The sequence below is a fragment of the Epinephelus fuscoguttatus genome, linkage group LG10, assembly GCF_011397635.1.
Source record: "Epinephelus fuscoguttatus linkage group LG10, E.fuscoguttatus.final_Chr_v1".
Taxonomy (NCBI): Eukaryota; Metazoa; Chordata; class Actinopteri; order Perciformes; family Serranidae; genus Epinephelus; species Epinephelus fuscoguttatus.
The window spans coordinates 30,791,801-30,815,798 of record NC_064761.1 but is presented as its reverse complement, the minus strand read 5'-3'; the positions used below and the strand labels follow the sequence as shown (position 1 = coordinate 30,815,798).

The window sequence follows — 23,998 nt, the reverse complement described above, 5'->3', positions numbered from 1 at the left end:
CAACCTCCAAGGCTGAAAAAATGAAGCCAACGTGAAGAGCCAAAAACTGCAGTTCATCAAATTGCCACCTGAGGCTGGATCCAGAAACCAGTCAAACCCCACAGGCCCCTTATGTTAAATTGCCAAACTTGACAGCAGAAATAAACATGTTTACAACCTGGTACACAAACAGTTTGGGCCTCTATAGCTAATATATAGTTCATGACAGCTGTAGCTGGGGGTGAATTTTTATATAACTCGTCAAGGCTTAAAGTTTTGTATAATTAAGGGCATGGCTGCTTAGAGTGACAGGCTGTTTACAAGGTGTCACATTGGGCTCTAGTCAGATCCACCCCTCACTCCTCCACAGCTCCACTCTCTTGTCCAAATATATGTCCAAAAATATGGGTACCTCAGGTCACTCAGGCTCCTAAAAAGTGTGCCAGGCTTTGAAGACAATTTGAGTGGTATTCGTGTCGTCATGTGATGCCCTTCGGCCCAAAAAGATTTTTTCCCATAAAATTACATTGTTAGAGAAACGTCAGTGGATACATTACTTTGAGCGTCACAACCCCTGTGAAATGATTCATTTCCCTATGAGAATTCCATTCAGTCTATTAACATTTGGAAAGTCTAGAAGAGCTGCACAATTCAATCATTTTGTCCCAATCCCAGTTAGCGGAGCGCTTAACTGAAAGTCTGTAGAAGTCTCTAGTGTGCCTGCTGCAGTGGAACTTTTTTGGCATCATGCACAACTGAGCAACTTTTAACAGGGCCCTGCTTCCAACGCTGTATCCAGTTCTCTTTATACATCCATGGGGTCACCTCTGGCTCCAAAAATCCAAAATGGCAACAGCAAAAATGCCAAACTCAAGGCTTCAAAAAGGGAGTCCCCGTTCATGAAAACTGCCCAGGGATTGGATTTTTATATAACTAAAGCCTTAAAGCTACGCATAATTAAGGATGGGTCGCTTTGAAAAACAGGCCGTCTGCCGATAGTGTCTACAGCTTCTCAGTCACACCCATCGCTCCTCCACAGTGCCAGCCTCTCACCCAAATATTGTCACTTCTGTCTCCAAAAACCAAACAAGAGTCACAAACCAATGGGTGAGGTCAAGGTAGCTACGTCCATTATTTTTAACAGTCTATGCTAATTATCAGCAGAACTAATAAAACTCCCATCATCTTCAGCTACAATTTGAGTTAATAATATAAGTGTGAATTAGCAAATATTGACATGCTCACACAGTGAATAGAGAGGGTTAACATGATAAACATTATACCTGCTAAACATCCGCATATTTGCATTGGCATTGTGAGCATGATAGCATACTGACATTTCTTTTTTAGCCATCACATCTTATCAAAAAAATTTGATTATCCTTTTAAGAGTACAGCTCCAGGGGAAACAGTGACAGTGCCGTGACAACTGGGCAACTCCCTCTGCTTCAGAAGATCATGTAAGACAGTTAGAAGCTCCAGAGTGGCGTATAAATATACCTTATGGTTAGATTATTTTGTCAACTGCTGTTTCCAAGGTGAGGAATGAACTCAGTCTTAAAGACAAGTAATATCTCTGACTTTAGTTTGGAAATATTGGTGCCAGTGTGTGGCCTTCAAGCACACATTAAAGTCAAACACCAGTCAGGACATCCTTCAGGCTGTGGAGGACTGAGTGACAAACTCTAAGAGGAGGAAAAGGAAGAAGCACCCTGCAGTTTGGCACACTGACCTATTGATGTGGACCTGGTGCAGGTGAAAGATAGGTACAAACCAGATTACAGCCACACGGAGAGTCACAGGGAGAGAGATTAGTGGGCATTTGAAAGGGGAGAAGGGAGAGGATTTAGCAGGATGAGGGAGAGGAGAGGAGAGAGGATTATGGAAGCCAGAGCCTGGATCCTAAAATAATCCTCTCAGTATACTGGGCTTTATGCGCCGTGGGGCAGAGGCCAGCTTGAGCTATTAAATTGCCGTTGCATTCATGCGCTGCAGTTTGAACGTGCAGAAAACACTTCCGAATGTGTGATCATCACCATCATCACCACCTCTGTTGGAGGTGTTTGATTTCTCCTTGAGTTTCTTTCTCTGTGGTGCAACAAACACACAGAAATACACAGGGTGCACACACACACACACACACACACACACACACACACACACACACACACACACAGCAGCAGGAGCGTTCATTCCATCTGCCTTAATCTGGAAAGCTGGTTGGGAGCTACATGCCTGTATTCGAAGCTCTAAGCACCTCCTTCTTTCCATGCTCCATGTTCTAATTTGGGTATTGCCATGGTTACATAAGATTCAGGGTCAGGGGGTCAGTGACGTTGCAGGCAAACACCGGATGGATGTGTGGCTGCTTCATGGCGACAGAGGGACATAATATAACCCGAGAAAGACGGCATGAGGATCAGGAAGGAAACCATCAGACTGACAAAACCACCTAAATGGGAGGAAAAGGAAGTTTACAACCAGAGAATATAATAAAGCAAAACACTCTTACTGAGCTTTTCCCAGCATTGTGCTTTTAAAACATGCATTCAGGAAGAGGCAAATGCTTCTTTGCATGAATGTTGTAATGTTTTTTTTTCATTTGAGCAATTGCATAAGTGGGGCAAGCAGGTCCTATGGAGATGTAGAGAAAAAAGACTGTATACACAAGCATGTATGAACAATGGAGAGAGCCGAGAACATAAAGCATGCATAGGTGGGGCTGAGGGACTGTATATAAAAGTATGAGCTTTGATATGATTCAGAACAAAAGTGTCCACGGTGGAAAAAAAAAAGGGCAGAAAGACAAGGCGGAGACTCACCACGCATGCACACAAGAAAGCCCGGAGAGGGAGGGGTGTGAAAGCTCTGTGTTGCTCCACTAACCTACTTACCATAATCTCTCTCTTCTCCTCATTTCATAACTGTGCCTGAGTTACATGATACACTCGTCATCTTCCCCACGCTTGCAAATCAATTATTTTCATCGGCACTGTCATTAATGGCTTTTGTTTGTGTCGTTGCATGTTTGTGGTCAGAGGGTGTTTCTGCTTTATTTCTTCTATACACACACCCACATTTCAAAGGTAAGCGACAGGGGAAAAAATGTACCCGGTGAACTCTAATAAACTAAAGATAGACATACTGTACATGCATGCACACACACACATGCACACATTCATGCGGTACATAGTGTACAATGCATACATACAGTTCATACATGCATTCACACAGTTCATACGGTACATGCAAACTTACATGCATTCACACAGGTGTACTTTTGCTCTGTGAGGCATGTTACATCAAGAGATTTGTATAAAACCCTGAATATTGTGTTTAATTAAGCACTGCATGTAATTCATCTTACCACACGCTCAGGTTAAAAGCTGTCCGCTCTGTGCTTTGAAAATTATACTAAATGTAGCCTGGATTGCAACATTTCAGGAAATGGAAAACAAAACAAAAGAGAGCACACAGCAGAACAACCTGTGGTCACACTTAATTCCTCTACAAAGATTAGTGTTTGGTAATCCGGTGATATAATGCAGGGTTCTACAGTGTTACAGCCAGCTCGGAGAGGAGAACTGAGGACATGAAAGTGTCTCTTATAAATGGTAATTAATTCACCAAAAAATAAGTATGACACACAGCAAATTTATCTCATGTTATGTCCTGTGGAGAATCCTCTTTTTGTTTTATTTGTAGAATATAACTTTGGTCCATTGTTGTATGGATGTTTGTCTGTCTCATATTCTCTAATGTGCTACAGTGGCAGGTCTAACAATCCAACATGTTCACACTTTATATTCTCTGTCGAAAGTGGCAGAAAAAATGTCTTTTAGTTTTAGTGCAACCTATGGAAACAAAATAAAGGTCATATGAGGGAAATTAGGGAACTAAAATGCACAATCATTAACTGTGTTGAATCAACGGCTGATCGTATTGTATCCATCTAAAGGTGATATTAGTGGTTAAACCACAGATTTTACAGTGTCATGGTCAGTGGTGTATGGTGGTTATGACGGGCCCAAGTGCACACTACCATGCACGTATCGTCTCGCCACATGATCAGAGACTTGACACTGGATAACATCAACATATATATTACCCAGCAATCATCACTGCATATCTGTATATGACAAAAAATACCAGAGATAGTAAGAAATTATCAACTTAGTTGAACAATTTTAATAGTTGATTGACTGTTTTACAGAAAGATAAAAAATAAACATGACATAGACAGGCTTCCCTTTCACAAGGGCATATATACAGTATATATAAGTATATATATGTATATATATATATAGTTCTAGAGTTCTTCTTTGAACACAGGCATATTTCCAAGGTGGAAATCACTCATAAGGGCCCAATCTCCACCCAACATATTGTTGGAGGGCCCACTCTCTCTATGGCCCCCTACTTCATAGGGCCCCAGTGCAACCACACTGCCTGCATCATCTATATTTCTATATTTACGCCCCTGGTCATGGTACAATAAAGTAGTCTTATCCAAATATATCACATATACTTTCCATAGTCAAATTCTGGCCACTGGCTGATGTGAACTTCAGTAGACTATGTAATAAAAATCAGTTTCCAGATACTGGAGGAAATTGTCAAATATATTAACACCACACCTCATGCTTAGAGATAGCTTTTTGTTGTTGTTGTTGTTGTTGTTGTGTAATATAGACTATGTGTGTGTACTTTCACCTGCATTATCATAACTTCCTGATAGTTTAAATAACATTAAATAAAAGAAAGCTTCTTTTAAGCCAGCTGGTCTCTGCTGTTGATTTCCATGTGGTTTATGGTGTATGGAAACATGCAAAACACCCATATGAACCTTTAAATCTTTTAAAAAATATCCAGTCTAATAAATTATAGCCTCTACATTGAGGGATGTCCTGGAGATATTTTATTTTTCTATAATTTTAAATGTATCTCAGTTCATTTTGATTGAGGAAGAAAAATAAAACACTGCGGCTGGCTATTAGAGGTAAATGATCTGCACCAATATAAAACTGCGCTCTTGTTATTAAATAGTTCCCAAGCTGTTTGAGCGTCGGTCTGAACTGACACACTGCCACACTTTCCCACGCACGCGAGAACCTCCTTAAAGCGCGCGGAGGGTGACGCGCGCGCGTCAGATCACGGGGCACGAGGCGGGCGGACCGCGGGGTGAGGATCATGTGTAGTCCACGCGCCGAAACTAGGTTACAGCGAGCCGCAGAGCAGGAGGACACATAGAGCTGTGCGAGGAGACGAGGAGCTGCTGCTGTGTTACCGTGTCGCTGTTTCACCACTACTGTACCTCTGAGACTGCGCGGACCTGACGCGAAGTAAATAACTTACAAACACAGCGTTGCTTTAATTTATATTTAACGTCGGCGCGTGCGAAGAAAAAGTCAGAAAATCCATATGAGGATTTGCTGTTGTGACAGTTTTCAGCTGCTCCGGTTTGGAGCAAATAAGTGCGCGTCGCTCTCACTGTTTCTTGGCTTCGTTTCCACCTGGAGTTGCATGAGTTGAAGAGTTGGACAGACTTCACCGCCGACATGAGAGGTGAGTTTGGTTACATTACTTTTTCCCAGAATGTATTTTTTAACAGCTGGTGTTTATAAATAAGTTTTGCATTTAGCGTGATAGAGCACTGCTGTGAGACTGAGTCCAAAGTGCGTAGGCTGCAGGCTCGCGCTAGAATAAACACCGGATTACATCATAGAGGGAAATAAAATAAAATGTTAGGCTGAATGTAAAATTACCACCTCTCTGTCCATGAAAGTTGCTTGCACAATGTTAAAGGTAAATAAGCACATTACAAGATCTTTAGACATTTATTTAGCTAAATGATAGCACATAAATTTATAAATGCTTAATTCTAAATGTGAGTGTGTTCAGTGTGGTTTTATAAACTGTAATGGTTTTGTACATGTATTTTGAGAAGAGGAGTTATACGCTGTGGCTGTGTATTACTTTATTTGACCGGTGACTCCAGTTATGTAAGAGAGAGGGGAGGGAGGGAGTGAGCGGAGTGATTCAGAGGCTGTCAAAGCGAGCGAAAATCTGCTGGCAGGGGTTGTTTATGGTGAATAAGTAGTCCCCACTTTATCAGATTATCCTAATTTTTTTCCCATTGGGTGGATTTTATTAGGCTACACTTTTGTTCCACTTCTGTATGATCCAACCATTAGTTTTACATTTTAATGCACTCTCGCATTTTTTACTTTTAATTTTCTGTGATGTTTTAATGTGTCTCAGAGCACTGATGGTGTGTTGGCCTGTGTTTTACTGTTACAGTTGGTTCATCAGCCAACGTGTTTTTGTTTTCAGCGTCAGCAGTATGGCGGCCGTTGTGAGGAGGTGCGGAGGGAGGGAGGAGGGAGGGAGAGATAGAGAGGAGGTGCTCCATTGACCTAGTTCTGTCATTGAGGATTACAGTGTGTGTGTGTGTGTGTGTGTGTGTGTGTGTGTGTGTGTGTGTGTGTCTTTGTGCGTGTGTGCGTGTGCCAGTGGGTGGAGGGCCATGGTCTGTCGTCATTACTGATGAGATAATGTTGATAATGATAAATGACAAAAGCTGCACTGGAAGAGCCAGATTTTAATGCACCTTGCAAGATGCATGCTGCATTTTATTCTACTTTTTTTAAATCATTTTTTTAGTAAAAAGAAAAAAAACATTAGTTTTATACTATTTGGCAAATATTTAAGAAGATTAACTTTATTGTCAAGCTTTGACAAGGCTCAACTTAAAATAATATGCATTTAAAACACAAAAACAACACACAAACATACATAAAACATGACTATATTACTGTATTTATATATGGAATCTTACAACAAGTATCTGTTGATTTAAAATAAAATACTTCTATTAAGATTCAACAGGCTACAGTTGTTCTGTGGATGTTGTTCTGTTGTGATGTCAACGCCACGCACCGCTGCGACAAGCAGGATATGAGCACAGCAAGCCCACATAACCATGAAGCACAGCAGGGTTGAGTTAAGCTCAGTTTCCTCTGTTAGCTAAGGTTATCAGCCAGAATGTGTGTCACTCAAGTCAAGCATGGCTTCTCAATCTGATTTCGTAAAAACGCCACATTACCCACAATATCACAAGAGCGTGAATATCACAAGCCGTGTGCAGATGTAATATTTCTGAGTCACCTTCATACCTAGAGGATCGCAAACAATGCTGTTGCACTTGTTTGTCTTTCTGAGAGTTATTCTTTTAAACCATTGCACAAACAGGTTAGGTAGGTATAGTATTATGCAACAAGATCTAATAGACAAACTTCTATAAAGCACTTATTTTACGTCTCAGTGGGCTGATGCTGTGCAGAGCTGAGGTGTTACAAGACTGTGCTGGAGCTCAGTTAGTCCAGGATCAAAGGTAGGGTGGCAGTAAAGAGGAGAGGGCGCTCTCTGAGCTCCAAGTCTGCTGCTGTGCCGAGCTCTGCCTCAAAGACACTATCTGTTGCAGCCTTGGGGAAGTTCACAGCAAACTACAGTATGTGTCAAGGTGCCCCTTCTCTCTGACAACTGCACGCTAAGATTCCTTTCCCCTTATCTAAAGCTTTCACTCTTCACCCAGCCTGCATGTTAGTATTAAAGCAAAATGTTAGGTAGTGCTGTTTATGTAGATTTTGTTTCATTTATATAAAATATTTTAGTAACACAGCTCACTTTGCAGCACAGTTATGTACACAATGATTACACACAAACAATATTTTCCTTTGCGGTATCCTAAGTCATTTCGATAGGCCATATCTTTGCTCCACGTACGCCAGACGATAAGTGACATCTAAACAGACCCGAAGAGACTTGAATTCAAGGCGACTGCGATTGCTGCAGTATAGTCCTAAATTTGTTCCTGTGGTTTGGAACAGCATGCAAAATTACATGCTGTGCACTGAATTCCTCCGTCTGGTTTTGCTTGTGTTGCAGAGGCCCACTTGGGTTTTGGGCTTGGAGCTGCATAAACAGCCCAATCAAGTGAATGCACTTTATCTGCTCTGATCAATGGTGAGGAATTACAGAGGCACAGAGTGTGAAGTCTGGCTTCTTGGCAGGCATGGCGGTGTTGTTTGGTAATCCATAGCATAAAGTAAAGGGAGGAAAATAGAAAGGGAAATATAAAAAGTGGAAACTGCACAAAGTGGGGAAAAAATCTGTTTCGGGATATCTTCACCTGGCAGGGTCGACAGCTGTACTGCTGAGCTCCTTTTTGGGATGTGTGCTGATGGAAGTACAATTAATATTCTATTCCTTTGAACTGCCAGGAAAGTAATAGTTCTTACAACATTATGCTGACTGTATTACAGAAAAATGGAAGAAAATTATTCCAGTCACAAGGAAGGAGAAAACATCTGAAATTCTCCACAGACTGTTTCTATTCAGTGTTTCTCTCCTGCTGTCAAAACCCATCAGCGAGGGCTGCAGTTAAAAGCATACCTGCTGCAGGCCTGTGCGATGGACTCAGTGTACACGTATACCTCTCATTCCACTACTGTCACATCTGCTGAGTAATTACTTGAACCTGTGGTGCATTTTTAAAGAGACTGGGGTTAGTGTCAGGCCATATTATACTATCTGTGTTCTCTAGGTAGGTCAGCGGGAGGAAAAGAAGAAGAGGAAAAGCAGCCATTACTGTCCACATACAGTATCTGCAGGCTATAGAACACAAATGGTAGCTGAGGCCCTGAATTGGGAGATACTGTGTGTAGAAAAGGAGATGTCAGACAGAGGACATTAGTTGATATTTGTGGAAATAGCTGCCGACTTTGACTTTGCATGCCCCCTCTGTTGGAAACTTGACTGTACAGTGTGTTACACAATACACCATATATGCTGTTGTTCCTATAGAGGCCCCTCAGCCCCTCCGAATGTAGGTTAAGTATACAGTATGTCAGGTAAATGCAGAGTGCAAGGTAAATAGGACCTTGGACTGTGTTTGATTAGGTGGGATGAGAGAGCAAAGTCCCAGAGGTTTTACAGCAATGATGGAGAAAATTGCTGAAGAAAAGACACTGACACACTGACACAGAAAGGAGTTTTAAATCGCCACATGTAGAGACTGAGTTTAAAAGCTCTCCTGTGTGAAAAGACGCTTCTTTGCAGTGTAGGAAATGGAATACAATTTATGATAGGAGGGATTTGTACACCAGACATTTATATATACAGTTATCTACATTTATATACATGTACTTAATATTGCTTCAGCTTCGTTTAGACTTCAAAGCTAGTGTCTATTATATAATTCAAAAATTTCAGCTACATTTTATCTACAATCAATAGATTTTTATGTAGCCTTTAACACATGCCAACAGCATTTAAGCACACAGAATGAGTGTTTTCCTTGTTTGTGTAAGTACAGGCTGTCTCAGAACAGAGGTTCGAGGAACTGCTCTAAATAAACTCAGATGAGAATAAAGAAACCGTTGTTCAGGCCCATACTGCAACACAACATACCGAAAAGTGAATGGCCGCAGAATAGACTGGTTTAGCTGTCGGTGGCGACTCTATTAACTGCTTTAGACACTGTTATTTATACTAAACAGTGCACACTTCTGTGCTGAGGTGTGATTTGTGCAACATGTATTTGCCAATAGTCCAGGACAGCAGGAGGAATCTCTGTGCTGCCAACTGCACCGGAGTAAAAATAGATTTATGGTGTAGCTCAAACACAGCTGAAATTTCACTCAAATACTTGACATGCTGCGACAAGTTGAGAGCCACTATTAGCTGTGTGTGTTGCCCCCGCTCCAGCTTACTGTATAGATGTTTGGGGAAATATTTCCAGATGTTACGCATGCTGTAAAAGTGTATGCCAGTTTCAACTGCTCATCCATCTTTGGGTGAAACCTTACATTGTTTTGCTTCCAAACCAAAAGCAGGGCTCCGCCTTTCTTTAATTTAAAGACTGAGTCAGATTGGGTTCCACCTTAAAACCTGCAAGAAACCAGATTGTGTTCCTTGTGAGGCTGCCACCACAAGCGCCTCCCCCTTTTTGCTGAATGAGAAACTGTGTCAGTGGAGCAGCTCCTGCTCTCTGGGCCTGACGGTGCAGCTCAGCTGACTGGCAGGTGAGGCGGCGACTCACAGACAAAGCCGCTCACTCAGCAGCCAATGGTAGCGCAGGAGGGTGAGGGAGGATCGTCACACCGTTGCTAAGACAACCACCTTTGAATGAGTGTGTTCATGGAATGCGGCCAGACGGCAGTTATATAACAGGCTGAAGGGCGGGGGGGAGGCTCTGGAGGGGGAGCGATAAAGGGAGCAATAGAAAGGGATTTTTTTCCATTGGCCTTTATTTATTTATATCCTCCAGTTGTGTCGGCCCAGTAGGAATGATACCCAACAGAAACAGTCACCTGCACTGCACAGAAAGTCTTTGTGAAGGGGGAAATGTTGAATTATATTTTTTCTAAATTGTGATTTTCAGAGTAGTCACTAACCTCTTTTGATTTCCTTGTGTGACGCATATCCCTCCCCACGCACAGTGACTCATGTGATTGGTTGGTCGTGAGTAGTTTATCAAAGAGCCCTTAGAAAACAGCAATTTTCTGAAGAGCTTTGATGGCCAGTTAAAGTTGTTGCTGCGATTTACAGGTTACCTAATACCCTCTGTGACCCAACAAAAGTGGTTTGGGGATTGTTTGGTACACCCTGCTGCCCGAGCCAAATCAAATCTTTCACGCAGTCTACACAGCAACAGTCAGTTGCAGTTATTTTGCAGGTTACAATTGTAGGCCTTGGAGGGTTCAGCACAGCATAAGTCTTTGTTAACCTGCTAACATTTTGCTCATAGTGGAGGAGGAGCGACATAGAGAGAGAAAGAGAGAGAGAGGGCTGTGAAACTTTATAACCCCGGGCCTCAGCTAATGCAATTGACCTGCTATTCTGGGCTTGAGGAGGCCCAGCTACTTAGATAAACAACATAATGAAAAGAACAGACTGTTCCTGAGTAAGAAGGCTCAGTCTTCCACAATGAACTCAAGGTGTATAATGTTTACGCAGTGTACTTTATCACAGGATCCACTGTACGATCCACTTAGCTACATTTCAAACCTTATAACGCAAACGACAACATTTGACTGTCAAGAAATAACTGGGAAAGTCAAGTGATTCTTCCTGTACCAACACCTGTCACATGCATAAATATTTGAATAAAAAAGATTGTCTAGAATAAATATTGATTTATTATAGTGCCAACATTTGATATGACTGAGGTGTTGGTTTGACAGTAACGGCAGTCAGCATACACCTAAAAGAAGATATTCCAGCAACTTGTCTTTATCGCAATGCTTCTGGACAGTGACGAAAGATGTTTGCCTGTTACATATTTATGGGCTGGGTTTTCTGAATATGTTTAAGTAGATGCCAATCATGCAACAACTGCAATAGATAAAATCTCCTCACGTGCTGTTAGGGCTGCACAATTTTATCATGTTTATTATCTTCATTGCATTGTAAACTTGTACGATAAACACACTGCAAAAGACTGCAATATTTTTAGCAATCATCACTAAAAACTGCACTTTAAAACGTAACTATCAGTCTCTTTTTTCCATTAGTGCTTTTTGTGTTCAGTTCAACGTTCAATTTGTTCAATTAAAGAATGTTAGAAATAATTTCCTTTAATTTTTTAATTCAGCAACAAACAATTTGTTGTGCTTTAGCAATTTACTGAAGGCAGCAGAAAACTGAATACACTTTAACATCCATTTATTTATTGCAAGTAATATCATTAAAGTGGTATTCAACAATCACATCACGTCACATCTTCTAATGGCTTCATCCTCTTTGCGGGGGGGGGGGGCCCTATCCCAGCTGACATTGGGTGAGAGGCAGAGTACACCCTGGACAGGTCGCCAGACTATCGCAGGGCTGACAGACAACCATTCACACCTACGGACAATTTAGAGTTACCAATTAACCTAATGCCCGGAGTGCCCGGAGAGAACCCACGCTGACACGGGGAGAACATGCAAACTCCGCACAGAAGTGCTCCCACACCCGGGATCGAACCGGGAACCCTCTTGCTGTGAGGCGACAGTGCTAACCACCACACCACCATGCCGCCCATTAGTATTACATTAGTCTCCCAATTATTTTCTTAATTGACTGTTTAGTTGTCTTGTCTGTAAAATGTCAGCCAACAGTCCAATAATCAAAAATATTCAGTGATGTAAAACAGAGAGAAGAAGGGCAAGTTTGCTGGAAAAATGACTGACGATTAACTGAAAACAGTCACTCATTGATTTTTTTTTTGTGGATTGGCTAATCGATTAATCACCTAATCCTTTTAGATCGATACCATTGTGATGAATGAAAGAAATGCACAGTGTTATGATTCATATTTAATCCTAATCTCTATGTATTTATTTGTTTCTCGGTAACTAAGTACAAAATTAAATTCTTTTTCAGTCTGAGTCTCTTTTAAAATGTTTCTTACTGTTTCACTGATTTCCTTTTTTCCCTCATTTATCTCTGTCTCTGCAGCTCAAATAGAAGTGATACCGTGTAAAATCTGTGGAGACAAATCATCAGGGATCCACTATGGTGTCATCACCTGTGAAGGCTGCAAGGTGAGCTATCAACCATCTCTTTTATTATTTGTTAATTATAGTGGGAAAAGTAGTTTAAAGGCATTGTAAGTTTTGGTAATGATCTCCCCAACAAGTATTTAGATGCTCACATTGTTTCACTGATTCCAATTTTGTATGTTTGTCTTTTTTTTGTCTGTAGGGTTTCTTCCGACGCAGCCAGCAGAACAATGCTATGTACTCCTGCTCACGACAGAGGAACTGTCTCATTGACCGGACCAACCGTAACCGTTGTCAACACTGCAGGCTGCAGAAGTGTCTCGCTCTGGGCATGAGCCGCGATGGTGAGTTCAGCCACTCAATCTATATTTAATTAACTCAGTTTCCACTGCATACTTGTCACATTGGATGAGTCATATAATCCTTGTTTGACCTAGACTATACCTTCCTGAGTGTTTAATTTTCGTCTTTACATCCTTCTGTCGCAGCCGTTAAGTTTGGTCGAATGTCCAAAAAGCAGCGTGACAGCCTGTATGCAGAGGTCCAGAAGCACCAGCAGTCCCAGGAGTGTGCAGGGCTTGGTGTCAGAGAGGAGAATAGCGACCTGACTGACCACGGCCGTACCTACAGAAGAGGCTCCAGCACCGCACTCAGCGACCTGGACGACATCACCACGCTGCCAGAAGGCCTGCTTTTCGATCTGCCGCTGACGCCAGAGGATGGAGGTGGGGAGTACTGTAACCTGGACATGCTGGGCGGCAGTGGAGGCAGCAGTTCGTCCTCTCAGAGCTCACCAGAACAGACCAACTTGGACTTTGTAGACGGCAACCACAGCATCAAGCATGAGTACCAGCTGTTGCACGACTCTGGACTCTTCTCACATGCTATCCTCAACCCACTGCCTGAGGGCTGCTCCCTGCTTGAGATAGGTCAGTATAAATCCTATGAAGCCTAGCTGCTGAATAATGTCCAGTAGCTTGTTAAATCTATCTCAAAAACAACATTAATCTCATCACAAAAATGTTCCCTCTGTTCAGAGCGTATAACTCAGAGTGTGCTGAAGTCCCATATTGAGACGAGCCAGTACAGCACAGAGGAGCTGAAGAGAATGGCGTGGACCTTGTATAGCCCGGAGGAGACACGATCATACCAGACCAAGGTATGTATGCAACATAACCTCATACAACGGGTTGTTACATATCTTATTAAAATGCACATAGAGGGAACACGATGGATTAGTGGATAGAGCACGGGTTCCCTGTACGAAGGCTAATTTGTAAAGTCACAAAGGTTAGGTTTTTGCAAGTAAAGTTTACATAGGTTAGGTTTATAAAAGTAAAAACACCTGTCTCCTGAAGGAAGGTCCTGTGTTTGTTTGACCTATCCACTGCTCCAACCTGCCTTGTTACGCAGACTTTCGCTCTTTATACTACTTCCTTCTTTACTTCTGTCAGTGCATTAGTGATGTGATCACAGCCTTCCCAGTTATGTGGGTTATACTCGGAATTACTGGCTCATGATTACGTGGTTAAGTAGGAAAGGCCTGTCATATGACACATTATTGTACTGCAAGTAAATGACATTTATACACAACTGTTCTGTACAATCTAAATGTAAAGTTACACATTAGTCACAGTTTCACATCGTTATAGTTTGCCCATCCCGCTGTGTTCTTCAAAGTTCAAAGTTCACAAAGGGACGTTTTCAGGTTTGTAACCTTGCACAAAAATCAACTGTAAAACTTCTACAAAGAAGTTTCCTAAAACAAATAATAGTGTTCCTTTCTTATCACCCGAGTTGATTCTTACAGTGGTGTTTGGATATCCAAACATTTTTATCACACACCTCAGACTGGGCTTTTTGTCTCACTAGTCAAGGTTGTAGGACATAGTTTTACAGGAGATGCAGCATATTATCAGACAAGCTGTAGGTCAGGACGTCTTTAGGGGTAAATCACTCAACCAGAGTGTAGATAAGCTCAGAGTTAACAGAGCACAACTTGTATGATGCCTATTATGTATTACGATTCTCATAAAGCCTCCCTGCCTCTGCTTTCTCTTTCAGTCCGCTGAGGTGATGTGGCAACAATGTGCCATTCACATCACCAATGCAATCCAGTATGTGGTAGAGTTCGCCAAGCGCATCTCTGGCTTCATGGACCTCTGTCAGAACGATCAGATTATCCTCCTCAAAGCAGGTCAGAACATGACACCAGCATACACACTATGTAGCCTAACGTTCTATACTTTGTGTTTCATAACAGTCAGGAGCTGATTTTACAAGATATATGTCCTCAGCAAGACAAGAAGCCTGCGGCATGAATGTTTATTACTTTCAGCTTCATCAAAGACAGCTGTTATATGAACAGTACATTACCCTCGAGTGGGAGATGACTTCACATAGTCCCGATATCACATGCAAGCAGAGTGACGTGAAAAGGCTACTCTGCAGAATGGCTGTCCCTTGTTTTAATCACACTGCCTTCTCAGGTCATCAAGCGCACTCATAATTCATGTAGGCCTTCGTGTGATCCGTTTCTTCAGGTGTTGGAAATTTGAAATTGATGTTTGGTTTTCAGTGACAACCAAAAACATAAATCATTCAGAACAACAGGCAAATGGCTTTGAGTGGCAGCCAAGGTATTCTCATTTTACGAGGATGAAACATGCACACAAAAGTCTTCTGTTTAGTTGGACAAATTGATCATGGTTAACTGGTGCAACATGTGTCTACACCCATGCATATACCAAACCTGCGTATCACCTGAAGGGTGGAGAAAGCCAGGTTATAGTGTTGTGAATGTAGGTTAATAATAACATATAAATACAATTCAACAGGAGTAGATTCTTGAATGTATCATCAATGTAAGTGTGTCAAGCCTACGACTTATAATCAACAGTGATAATACAAAAGTCTAAGTGAACCAGTGACTACAAAGCACTCTTTGTTGTTTGTCAAACTCATGTTTGACTTTATGTAATCGTGACGGGGGAGATTTAAAAAGACATTTGTTCAAGAAATATGAGGCCTTCTTCCTAAAACTTGCACAAATTGTAAAACTTTGTCACTTTATTCTCAGACGATTTGATTGTTAAAGATGAAAGATGACAGCCACTTAGTTCCTGTCAGTGTTGCTGCTGAGCACAGCCTAATATACTGTGGATCATTTAGAAGGAGTTTGAGATGTGCAGGCTTGTTTCCCTCTACTCCAACTTGTTCAGTGACTCTAGTCAAGACAGCTGCCTCGGTGTGTTGGTGCGTTCTGTTTTGTATGTTAACAGTCACATTAACATCCTTCTATATGTGTCATATTAACACACATTTTTTGGACTATATGTCTGTACGTTGCACATCCTACTATACTTCTGCGGGTACTCCGGCTTCCTCCCACAGTCCAAAGACATGCATGTTAGGTTAATTGGTGATTCTAAATTGGCTGTAGGTGTGAATGGTTGTCTGTTTCTATGTGTTAGCCCTGCACAGTCTGGTGGCCTGTCCAGGCTGTACCCCACCTCTCACCCAGTGTCAGCTGGCATAGGCTCCAGCACCTACGTGCCCCCTAACAGGATACGCAGTTATGGAAAATGAATTAATTTCTACATTTATATTATGCACCAATACACTAACGCAAATTCTTTGTGTGTGAAAACCTACTTGGCAATAAACTGGATTCTGATTCTTAACTATTTAGATATGTATGTGCCACTAATGTTATGTCTGGATTTTTCCTCTGTGTTTCCACAGGCTGCATGGATGTTCTTCTGATCCGCATGTGTCGGGCCTACAACCCCATTAATAATACATTGCTCTTTGATGGAAAGTTTGCGACTGCTCATCTTTTCAAAGCTCTCGGTGAGTCAACACTGTCTCCTTCTATCTCTATCTCTGCCTCTGATCAACTTTTTATGTGTTACATCTGTGTCACATCATCGCAGTGAGTCGGCTCTGTTTTGATGATGACTTTACTTTTCTTTCTTTTCTTCCTTAAAGGCTGTGACGACCTTGTGAATGCAGTGTTTGACTTGGCTAAAAGCCTGAGCCGTATACAGATGTCCGAGGAAGAGATGGCTCTCTTCAGTGCTGCTGTGCTGCTCTCACCAGGTAAGATATTTTTCTTTAACTGAATGGATTTATGCTCACTATTGTATTACTATAACCAAGAGAGGTCACTGTTCAGCAGTTCCTACATTTGATCCATATAAAGCTCTTGATGCTCTGTGATGCTGTTTGAAGACAGTAAACAGAAATGTTTACCAGCACTGTGAAAAGTTGCTGCACAAGTTTGACATACCGACTTGATCAATATAGTTGACGCCACTGGATACAAAAGTTAATTAAAAATGATTGTATGTTGTGAGTTCTATGTTTACCGGCTGCAGACCAGTGGCATACTAAAGCTTAGAGTCAACATATCTTTATCTTACGTAACATAACAACAAAGGGTGACCTCTTTAAGTATTACAAAATATCATTCCTGCACGCTCACATTGTTTATTTGCAGTATTTTGTCACTATTTAACAAATATTATTTACTTTATGTTGAAATGACAGGGTAATTATTAATTATAGATTAAAGACTTTTGTGACAAGTGGAATTTTACTCCTATTATAACCAATCTTTGCTTGTGACCTTAACCTATTTTCTTAGTAGTCTACATTATTCAGATTGCATTATCCATCTATAGACATAAAAAAGACATTTTCAAATAGTAAAATAAAGTGTCTTCACATCATAAATTAATCAGCAACACTGCACCCATGGTAACACTTATTACCAGCACCAACAGGATTTCGACTTACCAGTGTGAATCTCCTTAAGTGTACCCATACTTTTGCGCACAAAAGCTGCAACGTTTGTGTAACTGACTTTACTGATGGTCATTTTTCAAAGGATTACATCTTTTTTGACATTCCTACTTTGCATCCAGCTATTGACTATGAAAATCAGCTCACACAGAGTTGAAACAACAAGGCTGTCACTGTAATGGCAGCCTGCTGTTAAATCTTGGATGCTGAAGAGTCATAAGAGTCCCTGCTGACAACTGCATTACCATGCAATATTAATATAACTGACATTTAAAAAAGTCATTACGACAGATCACTTATCTCAGACAAGTTTCATGTCTCTGCAAACTGTTGTTATTGTGTTGCGCAGCCAGCAGCTGTCTCGAGGAAAATCAATTCAAAAGTTACGATGCGCTCTGAAAAATGAGCAGCAGTTATGTAATGTAAGAGCACTTAAAGTTAATCTGCACGACACAGCACATGTAATGCTCGGTGCATTTTGTATTCTTCCTCTAGGTATTTGTGCACCGTAAACCCTCACCAGGTGCAGTTTTAAACAAACAACAGTAATGAAACCATCTTGTCAATCTCATTTCCCTCAGACCGACCCTGGCTGACAGATGTTCAGAAGATACAGAAGTTGCAGGAGAAAGTCTACGTTGCTCTGCAGCGCTGCCTACAAAAAGAGGGAGCATCAGATGAGAAGCTAGCTAAGGTACAGAGCCTGCTGCATTACTGCATCAAAAACTGACACGACGCTTTGTTCTCCTTCTTTTTAATAAGATGTTTAATTTGTATTTTCTTCTTTCTCCTTTTCTGTATCTCCCTTCTAGATGGTTTCTAAGCTTCCCATCATGAAGTCCATTTGCAACCTCCACATCGACAAACTGGAGTTTTTCCGCCTGGTCCACCCTGAGACAGCGTATACCTTTCCCCCTCTGTATAGGGAGGTTTTTGGCAGTGAAATCACCTTCCCAGACTCCACAGAGGGCTAGTTCCGTTTAGCTTAATAGTGGGATTCAAATAGAGACATTGAGGTGGTGGGAGGGGGGAGATAAAAATGTGGCAACCAGCTGAGGCAAGACCAACCAGCAGCTCAATGATAATCCTGCACGCTACACTTTAGGACACACTCCTCTCACTTACGAGCTCCCAACCCTGTGGAGTAGTTCACACCGCCCTGCCAGCCAGTCCATTCAGCTCCAGTGTAACACTACAGCAACTGCTGCAGGGTACTCAGTGCATGTTACCTCTTTTTTTAGGGACTTACTAAAGAGTAGCCTACATCATTTGTATTCTCAAAAATATTTTTCTATGAAAAGACCTGTGACCTTTCATCAAGCTGACTTTTACTTTGACCGTTCTCACAGTACCTGTAAGCTATTTTTGAATGTACCCCCTTTTTCCCTTTACCGTTCAGCACAGCCCTAGGCTCGATGTAGAATGTACATACTTAAAATCCTCACCTACTTTGTGGAGGTTTGCAGTAACGATGCCTGTGTCACTTCTCAGTCCGGTCTTGGTTTATTGTTTCATTCAATATTTTTGGTAGCGCCCATATTTTGCAGTTTTGTAACGTATGAACAAACTGTTTAAAGGGACCACGATCAAAGTCACAAACAGACAGGGTTTTTTTTAAACTGTGTGAATTGAGGGCAAGCACTCAGAGTGTCTGCCCAGCGCGCACCTGCAGACTCTTGCACACAGAGCAAAAAACATAGCACTTACGCTGATCTTTTTAGGTATTTTTACTAGCACACCCACAGACACTGATGTAAGTGAGCTCTTTATTTTTTTTTTAATACAATCAGTGACCTCAGCCCTTATACCTTTTTCCCTTTGAAAATGCCACTTAGAGAGTGAGAGAATCACAGAGGTATTTTGAAAGTATTTTTAGATATATATATATATATACATACATATATATATGATAACACCTATATAATTGTGTAAGATAAAAGCTGTCGTGAATTCATCCCGAGTGAGGGGAAGAGGGATGTGTTTGTGCTCAGGTCACTCAAACAGATACTGCCTGCCCAAACCTTTGGGGTTCTGGGATGGAAAGATTGCTGAAAAGTAAATCTAATGGATGATTAGCACTTATGAGACCTTGTTAAAATCCAAAATGAACTCTCAGCACAAGATTTTACGGGTTCGCACTTAGACTGCCATCTGTGAAACTTATGTTAAAACCAGTCAGAGATGCTAGATACACCCTCCCATTGTAGAAACGCTGTGTGAACAAGGTGTTGGGCAGCCGGCCACTGTGGGGCGTTGTGCTCTCATGGAGGCGCATCTGGAACTGTCACACCTCAGCACCCCTCCACAGAAGAGTACCATTGCCCAAAACCTCCAGCACCGTCTCAACCAGCAGGTTCGGAAAAACTTTGGGAGCAAAGAAAGAAATGTGACATTTTACCACATTTCCATGGACATGTTTGGATAAGGGGCAGAGAATGGACGTGTTATTTAAGTTCCTTAGACATCGGTTAGTGGCGTCAACTGTCTGCGCCAACTTCACTACTTCTTGAGGCGGACTGCGCTGTCGCAGGAAGCCATGGTGTTTTGATCTGAAAATTAGATCCTCTGTTCCTCTTCCCCCACTCCCTTACTACCTCACCCTCTTCAAACACTACATGGCACAGCAAAGGGTTGACAGAGCCATCAGCTACCCCCCTGAGTTAGTATTTCTGCATACATACTGAAGAGCTTCTTCAAAAATGTAACAATTAGTGGTGTAATTTGAAGGCTGACTAAAAACTATGGTAAAATTTGTTATTGCGCTCTTAAAACTGGACAGGAGACAAAGGGCAAACTGAACTGCTGGATCTACTTTATGCTGAGGATCTCTGACTGCTTTTCTGTCATTTGAGAGCAGTTCATGCCTTCAGGTCCAGGAAGCCCTACTTAGATACAGATCTATCTGAAGTAAAGTCTCCGGAGACACAGGGTGTGTCCAGATGAAACCTTTTTTCCTCAGAGTTGGAGGACATATTAGATTTCTACCAGTGTCCTGATGAAGCTGCTAGAAAAGAATAGATGTAACTGATGCTGTTTTTAACTGTTAAAAGCATTTTAAGACAATCACATGACACATGTTGGATGTCTAGCTCTAAGCTGTCAGCCAGGTTTGCTTTGCACTGCTGGGACAGTGCTGTTCGCCATACATTATCTCGCAGTATGAAGGGGTATATTACCCTCTTCTGGGTACGTAAGACAGTGGCATGGTGGGATTGTGCAATAATGTCTCTCCCATTGTTCTCAGTATGTTGGGCCTTTGTTGCCATGTATTACAGTTACTACTTTCAGAAGCACTCCAGCTCAGTTAAAGGTCCAGTGTGTAGGATTTTGGGGGGATATATTGGCAGAAATGGAGGCTAATATAATAAGTATGTTTTGCTTCGTGTACAGTCACCTAACAAATAAGAATGATTGCGGTTTTGTTACATTAGAATGAACTGTTTATGTCTGCATGGCTAGTTCTTATCCACTATCCACTCTGCTATGTTGCACCGCCGGGTTTCAACAGTAGCCCCTGGCTTTAGGTCACGTTATTTGTGGTTACGCGTTGGCCGCCGCACTTAGCCCCTCAGCATTGGAAGAACACTGATTTCTTCGTACCTAAAACTGCTTAATTTACTGTTTTTACCAGTTTAGTCATCGGGTCAATTTGTTTTGAAGAGGAGGAGACCTCTTAGGATTATTTGGCTCTGGGTAAAAACCTCCTTAAAGTCTGGATCTTAAGTTATCCAAGAAAAAAGGTTAGCACATATTATCAGGTGCAAGCAGCCCATCTCAGACGAACCAAACGGCGTCAGAGAAACATTGATTTGTAAAGTTAAACTGCTTTCTTGAATATTTTTGCCAATTTGAGTAACCACGTCAAAGAGACCTCTGCAGATAATTTAGCGCCCGGAAAAAACTCCTGAACGTGTTCTCTTAGCAGGTGCTTGTCGCAGACAGGCCAAGCAGCGTCAGAGAAACACTAATTTGTAAAGTTAAACTGCTTTATTCAGTTTTATTACCGGTTTTAATCACCTGATCCATTTGTTTTGGAGAGGAAGAGACCGCTACGAGACCGAATTCGGCTCCCGCGGAAAACCTCCCGAATAAAGAACTCTGAAGGAATTCTTATCGTTTCAGCTGGTTGCAATGTGCAATCCTCACCACTAGATGCCACTAAATCCCCCTTAATCTTACACACTGTTGCTTTAACCTCGCAGCACTACAGATAACCATCTATAATATAATGTACCAAATACACAGCCAACCACTACACAGGTCAGCTCTCAGCTGACGCAGCCAGATGACACTTACAGATTGTAACAAAGTGCAATACTTTGTGTGTGGAGAATGTTAGACATGCTGATTTGAAAAGATTCAGTATACAGGCCTAAAAGCTGTCCAGGTGGCAGCACTTTGGATCTGCACTTACATTTCCGTTTAGAGTTACTCAGGGAGATAGCTGGGCTCTCTGTCCTACAGTGTCTGCAGTCAGTCTAGCTAGCAAGACACCTTGCACCAACATAGAAGACCTTAAAACCTTGATCACTGTGTACAGTACATGTTCTTGTGAATGTTTGATTTCAGAAGTATCAAAGATTTTACCCCTGTCTAATATCATTATTGCAAGACTTTTTATTCTTTGAGTTTGAGTCATAGATGAAATAGGATATTAAAAAAGTAAATATAGTAAATAAATAAATAAATATAAAAGATGGATTATAATCTCTGAATCTTGTGTTGGTTTTGTTGTGATCTTTTGTTTCTTAATTTTTATCCCTTTGTGTACTGTTTTTTTTTCTCATCAGTTTAGTGTCCTTTTTGTCTTGGAGAGATGTAATTCTATTTTTTTAAAGAGCGTTTTTAAAGATGTCTCCCTAAAAGTTTCTCTTTTGTCATGATCCTCTCTGTTTATGATATGTTCACTCTATTTTAAGATTATTATTATTATTAAATCAATATAGATTTTAATAAGAAATAATTTATGATATGTTATGGATATAAAGCCCAAGAGGTTTTAACACAGTAAAGTGTTATTGCACAATGGTGATACAATATGTGGATTTAAGAATGTAATAAAAGTCTTTTTACAATTAAAAGAAAAACTTGTTGTGGTTTTACTTTTTTTTTTATGTTTTATAATTCTGCATCCGTTTATTGGTTTAGTTAACCTTTACATTTGAGGCATTTCTTATTTGGTCAGACAAAATGTTTGAGGGAAAAAAATTAAGGGCAATGATACATCAAAGATAAAGGGCAATTTAAAAAAGACAAATATGACATTGTATTTTCTGACATCTCTTACATCATGACATGAGTCAGCTTTTGTCACTGCAGTCCATAGTCATAAAAGCAGAGTTATGGATGGTGCATTGTTACCACCATGTGGTAGGTAACAGCTGTTTAGAGACCCAACTGCATACTTGAGTAAGCATATATATATTTTTTATTAAGACAAATAACAAAAACAACATATAGCAATACACAGCATGGTACACATATACATATCTCAGGGTCATGTAGTCTTGGTGAAGCCTCACTCTGGCCACCAATTCAGACTTGCCACAAGTAACAGCATAAAGTTTAGGAAAATAAAACTATAATATCAGTTGTTAGAATAACTGCAATAGTAATGAAAGGAAATATTCATATAAACATACTGGGTAAGTGATCTGAAACAGTACTGGCAACAGTTTTCACTGTTCACTGAAACCTGTTTATAGCCAGGCCTGTGGATATTCCAGAGAAACCAGTAACCAGAACGAATAAAATTCTGTCCTTTGTTGTAACGGGTTGAGGCAGAGATGGGGTAAGATGTTTATCTCAAAGTCATGTCACATAAATCCAAAAACTATTTGGATGGTTATGCACTGTTAAGGCAGTGAGAAAAGATGGGACACTTTGATGTTTTCAGGTAAGACAGCCAACTGCCCTCAGGGCCCTAAATTCAAGGGGCCCCAGCAGCTCCAGGCTTACTGTGTGTCAAGTGGTTTGTAGTGATTTAATTTAAATGTTGTTTGAGGGTACGAAACACTAAAGTACAATATAAACTGTCATGACAAGGGTCTTAAAATGGCTCCTGCATGGTTTATTACCTACTTTCAAGGTTCTATGGTGAAGAGGGTGTCAGAATATAGTTAGGGTTATGCTTATATGTTGCAAAGGGGAACTGCACCCATTTTCAAAATTCATACATGTTATTCCTATGGTCTAAGACAGTCCTAAAATATAAGTAAACATGAATGACTCTAATTGCAAAACTCTAATTTGTGATGTCACAGGTATGACATCTGGAGCTGCTACATAGACAATTAATTGGGAAAGATGTTCTAGATCAGTGTTTCCCAACTGGTGGGTCACAGTCCAGAAGGGACCGCAAGTGACTCACAAAGGTGTCAAGTTTGTAAAAAAAAAATAAAAAAATCACTCTTTATTTTTAAGTACAGTGACTGTCTTAAGTACAGTGACTGTCTTGCAGAGTTTTTATTTTGAAGTACCGTTTCCTGCTATAGACTGAGTGACTAGCAGACAGCTACCTGACAGAGACAGCAAATTAGCTCAAGTACATGGCCAAACACAAGTATGACACTGAATGTGTTCAACTGTGTGGACCTTGAACTAATGACTAAGGAGAAATTTGGACCCCGTGGCAGGACCAGTTGGGAACCACTGTAGTAGAAGAC

General features: G+C 41.1%; 1 protein-coding gene across 1 annotated transcript; it reads left to right on the top strand.

Moving 5' to 3' along the window:
• The first annotated feature begins 5,151 nt into the window (after positions 1 to 5,151).
• On the top strand, positions 5,152 to 22,411 carry rorca (RAR-related orphan receptor C a). Its single transcript, XM_049588372.1, has 10 exons — positions 5,152 to 5,544; positions 12,484 to 12,569; positions 12,730 to 12,871; positions 13,016 to 13,456; positions 13,565 to 13,686; positions 14,592 to 14,724; positions 16,272 to 16,379; positions 16,518 to 16,628; positions 17,915 to 18,027; positions 18,146 to 22,411. The coding sequence occupies exons 1-10, from the start codon at positions 5,538 to 5,540 to the stop codon at positions 18,305 to 18,307; spliced, it is 1,425 nt and encodes a 474-aa protein (XP_049444329.1). The 5' UTR covers positions 5,152 to 5,537; the 3' UTR covers positions 18,308 to 22,411.
• Positions 22,412 to 23,998: the final 1,587 nt, after the last annotated feature.

Excerpts from the sequence above, each read along its gene's own strand:
- rorca (XM_049588372.1), top strand. Across the intron at positions 12,570-12,729 it reads TCACCTGTGAAGGCTGCAAG|GGTTTCTTCCGACGCAGCCA; the intron begins GTGAGCTATCAA and ends TTTTGTCTGTAG. Across the intron at positions 18,028-18,145 it reads CAGATGAGAAGCTAGCTAAG|ATGGTTTCTAAGCTTCCCAT; the intron begins GTACAGAGCCTG and ends TCTCCCTTCTAG.